Raw genomic sequence first — 11,120 nt, 5'->3', positions numbered from 1 at the left:
GTCACAATTGAAGCCTAGAGACTGTGAGCCTACTAGCTACTACCATTCCAACATTTGGGAAGTTTTTCTTAACTCACTATGGCCTAAAAGGTTGTGGTGTGATAGGCTAGCAAATGTTGCAAAGTGTAAATCTCCTAGGGCTATATTAGGCTACACAAACAATTTACATTTTCTAAAGAAGCCAGCCCAATCAGATGTTAAAAAAAAAAGATGTTAATTGTGAAATCAATTGCAACATTTTCAGTTAAACCTTCAAGCTTTTAAAGAAGATGGTTTAAAAGCTAGAACTTCACAAAAGTTTTAGTTGAAAAAATGGCAAACATAGGTAGCTAGTTCGATTCAAAATCCACACTCATCGAGTAATGTTGACGAAAAACATTTTTACAGCAACCTTCAACTCAAAATTTGGAGGGATTTTTAAATTAAATCACATGTATTTCCTATGTTTATAACTAAATGTTTGTGAGCTTGAAGGTTCCTAAACCTTCTTCTCTAGATTTGGAAGGTTTCTTTCCAAAATTTTACATAAGACCTCGGTTTTTTGATTGAATACTGCCGAATCCCGATTCGGCGAAGGCTGGCTTTTGGAGAATAAATGCAAAAGGTTTTGGGCTTGGGGTTTCGAGAAAGCGGAAAGGCTCACGGCCTCTCTTTGTTCCAAGAGAGAGCTTTAGCCGGCTTGAGGCAGCACGATCTGATCTTGTTGCTGGTGCGTAAGCCTTGAGTGTGTTACACATAACATGGGCGCAAGGAGCATCTTCGAAAGGGCAGGAAGTGAGGTTTCCAATACGCACGTATCAACCAAATACACTTAAAAAAAATGGGCATTGAGAAGAATCATACTTTTGTCTGCGGAAGATCTCGTCGTCTTCACTGGCAGTGTCGTCTTCTCCCTCTTGCTCTGCTCTTGTTGATGACTCTGGTGGTTCTTCTTCTTGTGCTTCCTTCTTCGCAAAGTCTCCAACTGCAGCTGCTGTGTGCGTGACTTCGATAAAGCAAAAGAGCGTGGATTAAAGAGAGGAGAGAGAGAGAGAGAGAGAGAGAGAAAATGTCCGATGATGCTGCAGCAGCTGCGCCTGCAGGCTCGACGCATCTTCTCGGCCTGTGCTGGGGCAGCAGCCGCGGCCGATCGCTTCCACCCGATACCCATCATCATCACCACGTGGACGGATCGGATCTCTCCTTGGGAAGGCCGTCCCCGCCTCCTCCCACCAAGGACGCCAACCTCTGCCAGCCACGTGGCCAGGAGCAAGGTCGCAGCAAGCTGGCGTCAGCGGGAGCGAATAATTTCCTAGGGGAAAGCAACGGCAGCAGCTGCAGCAACAGCAGCAGTTTGTTATACGTCTCCGCAGCAGCTACCGTCGATATTCAATCCCATCAGCACCTTCATGATGTCATTCCTGCAGGCCATCATGGTCAGATCAGACGTCTCAGCTCCACTGGCAGCTTAAGATCAGGTATAATTGACCGAGACCCGCCTCATTTCCACCAGCTCGAGCAGTACCTGCAGGCGCTTGAGCATGAGAGACACAAGATCACTACCTCTTTCCCAGTACACCAGCTTCCCATCTGCATCCACCTTCTCAACGAGGGTACGTTCAATGGCTTGAGAGAGAGAGAGAAAGAGAGAGAGAGAGAGAGAGGGAGAGAGGTTGTTTGACCTATATTACGTTGCGTGCAGCCATACGAGCCTTGAAGCATAAGCTAGCTGGACAGATATTGTACGATGGTTTGCATGCAGCAGCATCTCATAATTACAAACATTCCTTCCCTATGCAAGCTTCATCTACGGACAAGGCATCTGATCTCTCTCTCTCTCTTGCGCGCGCGCACTCTCTTCTGTCACACACACACAGACACACAGACACACACGCAAACACAGAGTGTCACACGACACACAGAAGAAGGGCTCTAATTACACTGCATTTGTATGACAGGGATTATACAGGCAATTTGAAGCTCAGCCTCTGATCCACGGTAATGACCCTAAACAAATTTAGCTTATATATATAATGGGTGAATGAGACACAGGAGCATAATAATATACCGAAATGTCGTTAAACTTGACATGGGTAACTCACCTCGTCAGGCGCTTGCCGTGATAACGATCAAGGTTGCAACGATTCACAAGAAGGCGTGAAGCAGCATGTAAGAACTACTAAGTCAGCTAGTAGTGACACCAATATAAGTCATCAGCCAGTGCAACAGCAGCTGCCAGCTCCCCGGAAAGCCAGAAGGTGCTGGTCTCCCGAGCTCCATCAGTGCTTCCTGCACGCCCTCCATCAGCTAGGAGGCCCCAAGCGTGAGCATATTTCTCTTACAATCAGTCGTACTAGTGTTATATTCCCATTGATAGGTTGCCAGTAGTTGAGAGGGATTTGTCCTAGCTAAGCCTTATGTTGCTTGATCTTATGTGCATGTATACAAAAAAACTATGGCCAATCAATTGCATAGGTAATTAGGCCTCCTCATATGCTTGACCTTCATGAAAATGCAGTAGCCACCCCAAAGCAAATACGAGAGCTCATGAACGTTGAAGGCTTGACCAATGATGAAGTGAAGAGCCATCTTCAGGTATGCTTTACAATCTAGAGTAGAATGCTTCTAGAGCAAAAATTGTTTGTACATTGAGAGTTTCTCCAAAACATTGCTACTAGACCTCAATGTTATACCTACTACTAGTCAACTAGACATTTGATAGTTGTAGTTTACATGAATGAGTTAGTTGACCCCAATGTTGTTAGTTAGTTAATAACAATACAATCATGAACAAAATTTTCTCTTTTGTGAGTGCAGAAGTTTAGACTATACACTGCAAGGAATGTCACCAATTCTTTGGCTCACCAAGTACTACCTCTACATCGCCAAGTATTAAGACCACATTTGTTATTGTTCGGAGGCGTTGCACCATCAACCTCCAAAACTTCTAATCCACAACAAGGTCAACCAAGAATTGCACCATCCTCATTTGAGGACATCACGCTCCAACAACTTAACCACAACTATCTTCCTTGCAAAACAAATTATTCAAGGCTTCTTCATCGACAAACTCTAATGCCAGATCAAAAACTAATTCATTCCCAAGATTTCTCAACAATCATCAAGGAGCAAAATGCATCAATTGATGAAGTTATCAACAACCATGATGAAATGATTCATCAACAACAACATAGCAAAGGCCAGAGAGATCTTGAATGTGTACCTTTTTTATGGAGGACTTCTCACGTTAAAGAAAACGACTTCCATTAGATCTTGCGACACAATCGACCTTAAACCAAGGTATGGTTACTCATTGCCACTCTTGTACTCTATTCTTTGATCACATATTAGGTTCATATTAGGATGCTTCAACAAGTCTATGATTACAATACTAGTGAGAATATTGAATCCTTTCATCCTAACTTCTCAGTTGATCCAAACACAATACTTAGGTCAAAATTTACTCGACCCATTGGTATATCCTATAGTTGTGAACCTAGAAGCCCAAGTATAAAACTATTTTCCATTACATTAATCGACAGAATATACATATCTATTCCAATGACACTCAAAGTTACTCCATCTTACATGACACTCTCTTTTAATAACATATCTTTGACAAAGTAGAAGGCCGATCAATCTCATTACAAAGCTTAACAAGGCTTGTAGGGAAGATTTTTTACCCTCTAAAGAGACCTCTTGATTTGAAAAAGGAAAAACTTTCCTGAGGAGTACATATGCTAATCTTTAGCAACATTGTTTGGAGAGATGATGACTTTGACCATTCTTACACACACTTGGTTAAGTGTATTGGAAAAAGAGGTTAACTACTAAATATAGACACCATAAGTAGATAATTGATTTAGCATGTTACCTTATTTATTACATACACATTTGGAAGTTTGAAACATCACACATTATTGTGTTATAAGTTTAAAGGTTTGGTTGCTAAGAAATGTATTTCACCCTCCTTTCTAGGTTTTGAATTTCCCTATTTCTTATGAATCATACGGCTACTTCTTTTCGCACAATTTCAATCTTGATCGATTTTACATCCAACCATGAATTTGTACAAAACTAGTACTACTATCACATAACCTAGTGCAAGTAAAAAGCATGCATGACATATTAGGAGGAAACTCTAGTGCTATTTAGCATATAATTTTCGAAGAATATTATGGTCCTCCAATTTTTGGAAGAGTGGTAGGTCTAGGAAAAGCAACAATAACTTTTAAATAATGGATATGACTAGAAAAAAAGAGACTATTCTTGAATCAATGTTTATAAAATATTCTCTTTGGAATGAGTATGAGTAGCTTATACCAGTATTAGCTTCTTTCATTAATAGAATAATATTAGAAAAGCTAAAAATCGTAAAAAGTGATCTTTAAGCTAACACTTATTGACTATTTTTATTGATGGTTTTGTAAACAATACCAAAATACTCTAAAACACAATAATCTCCATTGTATAGCCATCAAGAGGCATCGAGACATGTTGCACATATATTTTTTATCTTCATTGAAAATATCTCAAAGATAAGAGATTTACCAAAATAGAGAATGCAATACCAAATAAGAAATTGCTCTTACTAAAAAAAAACATGTTCTAATGTGCATGGAATAAAACAATGCAAATAGGGGGACTTCTAATACAAGTGAAAAGAACTTTATATATGATTCCTATTAGAAGTGGTCATATTACAAATTCATGGGCACCTGTAGCTAATTTATGGGCACTCTCTTTACTCTTTATTTGGTGATTGACTAGCCTATTTTGTAGTAGGACAAATCCTTTATTTTTGTCTATAAAAGGATGGATTGTGGCCACAGTCTATTATCATTTAGGTACTTGTAGATTCTTGGCGTGGAGAGAGCTTGTGGAGTGTGGGAGTTGGCACTCAACCATTGTACTCTTGTCACAATGGATTCCTATTCCTGGGTTACATCTTGTGCATTGTCTTTTTCATCGATCTTTTGTCTTTCATTATTCTGGTGTGGGTTTTGTTCATCTAACATGGTATTAGATCTTTAGGCTTGCTTGAAGGAATTCTTATCATTGGCCTAGATGTGGGACTGGTTGTGTGTGTGATTGTTGGTTGCATATGTTGGATTGGTCTAATTGCATTTTGTGATTGGCATGCTGGCTATTATTCTTCATTGCCTTGGCTAGGTGTTGATTTGACTTGCTCACGGTCGTTTAAGTGTTGCATTGGCTAACTCTTAATGTAGGTGGGATTGTTGACATTGACATCTTTGTGCGTGGTGGAAGTGGTGACAGTTTGTTTACCTATACACTTTCTATTTGAATGGATTGATGTGCCATTGACTTATATGTCTACAAATGTGCCTATCCTACTATTACTCCAGTGAGGTGTTGCTTGCCACATTTGACTTGCATTGGCTTCCACCACTAGTGTTGTATAATAGGCTATCTTTGAAGTGTCTAGTGTTGCATTACCAATTTGTCAATAGTGCTGTGAGCTCTATCCCCCAACACCAAGTTCACTTTTGCTTGGGTTTCCCAAGTGCATGATGACCCGTGATCTACTAGTCTATTTTGCTCTTACATTGACTTGCGTTTTCCATACCTAATGATCATGCTTCCACTACCGTGCTACTAATGGCCGCTTGCAATTATGACACATACGCTAAAGGGTTGGATCATGCGCAATCATTTAATGATGTTTAATGGCTAGTCCTTTGCATACTCATGTCTTTTGATACATTTGTAGATCAGTTCGTTCCTATTTTATCAGTTGAGATATTTTCTTTGTTGTTCACACTCATGCTTTTCATATAAGATGTTGGATTGCTCCAGCCTTAGGTAGAATCTCTACTTCCGTCATGATGCAGCAAAGTGGTGGTCATGCACATGAAGATGAAGGGATGGAATTGTGTGGTGTAGCGTCACATTTGAAGAGAAGGAAGATACGAAAGACATGCTGCTACTTCGTGTTGTGGATATCATGGTCGTGCTTGGTAGAACACGAGACCACATGCATGTCCACATAATCTTGGTTTGCTCAAGGCTTACCGATGGTTTGAGTGGATAGTTATCCTTGACTCTAGTAATAGCCTCATAATAGTGCAGGGCCTCACATGCTCCTAACTAGAAGAAGCTAGTGTGAGAGTGGGGACAAGGCTTGCTAATGCTCTTTTGTTATTGGTTGATTTGATGTGTGGTGTCATGTTTCCATCATCTGGCCATCCAAACCTTGGACTGGTGTATCCACTGCAAAGTTCATGCCGAGATGAGTGATATGATGTGTTCAGGTAGTCTCACATGAGGGTATTTGAAGGGCATGTTGATGCTCTAGTGGAGGAATCTTGGTGCCATAGTGAGCTATCCATGGAGCTTGTGTAGTTGCAAGAGGTATAAGGTGGCTAGCTTGACTACTTTGCTTTGAGAGAGGGCTTATAGCATTTGGACTTCTTCTTCAAGGTGCTTTCTTACCAAGGCACATCTAGTGGAGTGCATGCTATTGGAGTATCCATGGTGCATTTTTTGAGGGGTTTTTGTCGAAAGGTCGAATCCACCAGGGATCAGAAGTAGAAGGAAGTAGAGATAGGAGATGGAAGAGAAGATAGAGAATACATGTGGTAAACACTACAAAGACAAGTCACAATGAATTGAATCAATATGTATTGAAAGAACCTGAAATCTTCACACCACTCAGAAACAATCTCTAGGCATTAGATCTCCTGGAGCTTCTTTGTAGAACAAAATGTGCATCAAAATTACAGTTCCTTCTCTGTTACTCGGAACCCAAATCTGATGACTCTGTTGGCTCCAAAAGGGGGGTAAAGTTCCAAGATGCTTGATCACAGATCTCCTAGATTACTTCTTCTTCTTCTTTCAGTTCAATCTACAGTTTTCAGCCTATTTATAGCAATTGCGATGCATGCGATTTCGTCAATCTATCCCTCTTGTGAAAATCCCCTAATTGGTTGAAAAAGAAACTAGCTTCTTGCATGCCATCCTAATCTAGAAGCTTTTTCTAGCTTTTCTGATTTTTACAAAAAAAAAACAAAAATAGGATAAAATTATAAAAAAATCTAGTATTTTTTGGATAATCCATGCAACTCACAAAAGTACTAATGGCTCATATCACATTGACTCTTTAGATCAATAAAGAAATCGGATGATGATGCATTCCATACTTTTTCACACTGTGTCCTCATAATATCACGACATCCACCCCCTCTGAACCTGCACATCCTCCGGTATGTGCCAAAATCCTAGTTGTTACCAGATTCTGAGTCCTCCTCATCCTCTACAACCATATCCTTTGCTTCTTCATCTTCCATATCTTCCTGGCTAGCCCTGTATCATGACCACTATTTTCTTCAAAGTCTGGCAACTCATAGGTAGTAGATTCTTGCCTTTTGAATAATTTGATTCTTTTCCCTGCTACCGAAAGTTTGATGGCTGTCCTATCTAGCTCAATTAATGCATAAGTAGCATTATCAAACACCTGTCTTACAACAAATCATGAGCTTCATTTGCATCCAACTCACTCGTATCCGCTGTAATTTTTCCCACACAGCCATACCGACAAAAGATCTCTTCTAAGAGAAAAGTACACACAACATTTGTTGTCTTAGTATGTAAGCTTTTCCTTCCACTTGATTAGTCAAGTCTTCATGAGCAAGCACAAGATACCTCATTTGCCAAAGACCTGTAGGCATTGTGACCAAATCCACCACCCACTTAAAATGAAGAGACAATGCATATGTGGGTTGCAATCCATCCCGATGTCTCACAGATGAATACATTTGACATGTCGTACATGTTTCCACAAAGTGAGCAACATCCTTATACATATCCTGCCACCAATATCTTTCTTTGATCTTTGTAAAAGTACTCGAAACACCTCTATGACCAGCCCACAAGTTTTCATGAAATTCTTGCATTACTTTTACTTATGAAGCTATGTCACCCAAAACTCGCAATGGCATACCCTATTTAATTTTAGCATGTTTCCATAAGTATCCATCTTTTAAGAAAAATCCATATGCTTTCCTCTTGATTTTCTTAAACCCCTCATTTGACCATTCATCTCTCTTTGTTAATGTATTGAGGTATTGACCAATTCTCAGCCACTCTCCTGTATATTTGTCTTCCACAAACACTTCTACACAAGATACAAAACATCAAAAGTGTCTCCTCTTTGTTGTCCAAGCTTCTGTTAATGCTGTAGCAACACCTTGCATTGCTAAATTCACTCTTGCAACATCATTTTCAGCCATAAGAAAGTCATATTCTTCCTCCTCATCCATCATCCCATCTTCATTCTCATAACATACTAGAGATAACATGCTTGCCACTGGGTTATGTCTTCTTGCAATATGCTGAAATTCAGGATTCAAAGATTTGATGCATGCAATCCACCGGAGCATAGCAATGTCTGGAGTAGCACAACTAGTAATCATACCCAATACCGGCAAACAATCGGTCTCAATGACTACATGAGCACCCATAAAATACTTTTTGTCACATTTAAGGGCTATCACAATTTCCCATAATTCTCTTTTAACATGTGGATACCTTCTCTATCGTTCAGTCAATACTTTAGCACCAAAGCGAATTGCATATCTTTGCCCTTCCTCATCATCTTTCCCAATTGCCCATCCAATCCCGATTGGGCTTGTATCAATAGTAATAATGATAGTCTTTCCATGTGAATATTTAGTCTTTCTCAATGTAGGAGCAGATTTTAAGAGTTTCTTCAATTTCTTCATTGCTTTCTGATACTTTGTTTCCCAATGAAATTTCTGACCTTTCCTTAGAAGCTGATAAAGAGCATCGGCTACATGTGCAAAGTGAGGAATCCATATCAAATAAAATACACATGCACCCAACAATCTATGCACCTCTGATACATTCATACATACATCTTGCATTTTATCAATCCCATCTATTTTTGCTAGTGATGGCCTTCGCCCATAAGGCCCACACATATGCCCAACAATCTAAACCTCTTCAACTCCAAAGAGAGACTTTTGTCCAGAAAGAGTCAAATGTACCTCTTCTAGACATGTCAAAATCCTCTCACAATCCACAACATGGTCTGCAACAAACTGTTTGCATCCATGTGCATCCATCTCTTTATTCTTTTCATCCATTGCACACGCTTTGATTGGAACGTCATCCAAGAAGGGCATAGTGAATTGCGATATAAAATCCATGAGTACCCTATTCATAGCATTTGTCATGTGTGCCATTGAGTTTGTTACTCCCTATGGGAGAGTACACATCTGTACTAATCCCAAGGGAGTCTTCATGGTTGTGATATCCCTGCTTTCAATTGAAAGCTAAAATTGGTCATAACCCAAGTAAAGATCACCCAAAGAATAGATTGCTCTATCTGAAAAAGCCTCTACAAATTCATCAACCATAGGACCTACACCTAGATTTCATATGGTTACTTTATTGACCGGCTGCATGTCTTGAATAAATCTCAAAGCCCCATTCTTTTTGGGCACAATAAATCAACGATTTGAGTACGGGGCTAAAGAAGGCTCCAAGATCTTCATGCAAATCTTTTCATTTAGTAAATCCATCAGCTTTGGCAAGTAAGCTTTAGGCATTGGAATAGGCCTCAAGTTCCATGGTACATGTGGCACCGTAAATATGACCATAGGAGAGACAATATTTGGATCCACACAACCTATATTCACTTGGCTGAAATGCAAATGCCTTTCCATGTCTAGCCAACATCTGCATAAAATAGTCTCTCTCATAGGCAAAAGAAACCCTTCTCCACAAACTTTCAATTCGTGTAATGTTTCAGATGTAAATTGATGACCTATATCATTAGGATCCCGTAAGCTTGGCTTCCTTGACAGTTTTTCATACATACCCTCACTCTCTAGTGGAAGTGGCAAAGAAATTGGTTTCGCCTTTTTATCAACTGTCTTATACTTTGTCTCCACAAGTGCTTCAACCCATTGTAATCCTTCCTATTGAGCAAACAATGCTATAATATCATACATGTCCAAAGAACATACTGACAACACTCTATTTTCAGCCTCATTTTTTGCGTGTATACTTGCCGAAATTTCAACCATAGTGTTATTAATATTCAGCCCATAAAACATGCTTGAAATGCCTTTATTTTCAACTAACAGTCCCAATATTCTCAGTTCCTTAGTAGCCTGTTTCATATATATGCGTTCAGCCCTGCACATAGCTTCCATAGGCTTAAACCAACATGAACTATTTGTTGTAAACTGAGAATTACCAATAGTAAATACATGCTTCATTTCATCAAGAGGCGAGTACACCCTCTGAACATCACTACTGTAGCCCCATATTACAGTAGTGCTTAATGAAAATCTAGGTCTTTGAATTCCCTTGCATTTGGAACCAAAGGAGACTCTTGAAGCGTATCCCAATTTCTAGGATGATTAACATAAATAGTAAGAAATTGGACTGCTTTTCTCCCATCCTTGCTTCTGACTCTTGCATAAGAAGAACCATCATCAAACACCTTTGTTTCCATACGCACACTTGTAATATAGGGCTGTCCCAAAATCACTGCATATGAGGAATTATCTTGCACAAAGAAGTGTTGCTCTTCCTATACATCACCAACCATCACTTTTACATTAGGACATGCAACATAGAGCTCCCTTGAAGAATTATTTGCAGCCCTCATTTGCCAACCATGATCAGTGTCTACATGCCATGCACCATTTTCATACAATCCACACTCAATGACATTTGCCTCAGACCCATGATCAAGTAAAGAAACACAAGGAGTTTCATGCTCCCCTATTTTCACTACCATTTCAGTGGTAGCTCTAGCCCAATGATTTCTTGTGTAGTGACTTCGAGGAATAAATCCTAGAGTCTTTTCTCCATATTGTTGCATTTGCCTTACTCCACCATGCATATTGCTACAAGACAATGCATTTTTAGCCACTTTCTTCTCTTTTCCACATGCTGTCCATTGATTAGTAGCATCCTACATAGACAATCATGTACTTACTTCATGCTCATATTCAGCTTGAATAAGCAACGAACCGGTTTTCTCTTTAAATTGCAGCAATGCACTAGTGGTATCACCAAGAAAGTGACATTTCCTGTTAATTATGTCAATGATTTCATCATAAAATTCTCGATTGGCAATGCCA

The 11,120-nt window shown here is 39.6% G+C and overlaps 1 protein-coding gene across 3 annotated transcripts in view; it reads left to right on the top strand.

The window, feature by feature from the left end:
- Positions 1–643: 643 nt before the first annotated feature.
- The window catches only part of LOC148032500 (uncharacterized), a 108,840-nt gene continuing 98,363 nt past the window's right edge, over positions 644–11,120 (top strand). For 2 of the 3 annotated variants that reach the window (XM_087684111.1, XM_087684112.1), the window contains exons 1-6: positions 644–1,592; positions 1,682–1,797; positions 1,938–1,977; positions 2,090–2,302; positions 2,498–2,574; positions 2,797–3,279. In XM_087684111.1, the coding sequence (XP_087540237.1) occupies positions 1,049–1,592; positions 1,682–1,797; positions 1,938–1,977; positions 2,090–2,302; positions 2,498–2,574; positions 2,797–3,249 (1,443 nt within the window). In that variant the 5' untranslated portion in view covers positions 644–1,048 and the 3' untranslated portion in view covers positions 3,250–3,279. The remainder of the gene's footprint in view (positions 1,593–1,681; positions 1,798–1,937; positions 1,978–2,089; positions 2,303–2,497; positions 2,575–2,796; positions 3,280–11,120) is intronic. The other variant, XM_087684110.1, reaches the window with a different exon arrangement.

The sequence above is a fragment of the Lygodium microphyllum genome, chromosome 8 (genome assembly GCF_053477565.2).
Source record: "Lygodium microphyllum isolate KBCC chromosome 8, Lygodium_microphyllum_v1.1.10, whole genome shotgun sequence".
Taxonomy (NCBI): domain Eukaryota; kingdom Viridiplantae; phylum Streptophyta; class Polypodiopsida; order Schizaeales; family Lygodiaceae; genus Lygodium; species Lygodium microphyllum.
The sequence above is the reverse complement of the archived record's forward strand: the minus strand, read 5'-3'. Positions and strand labels throughout refer to the sequence as shown.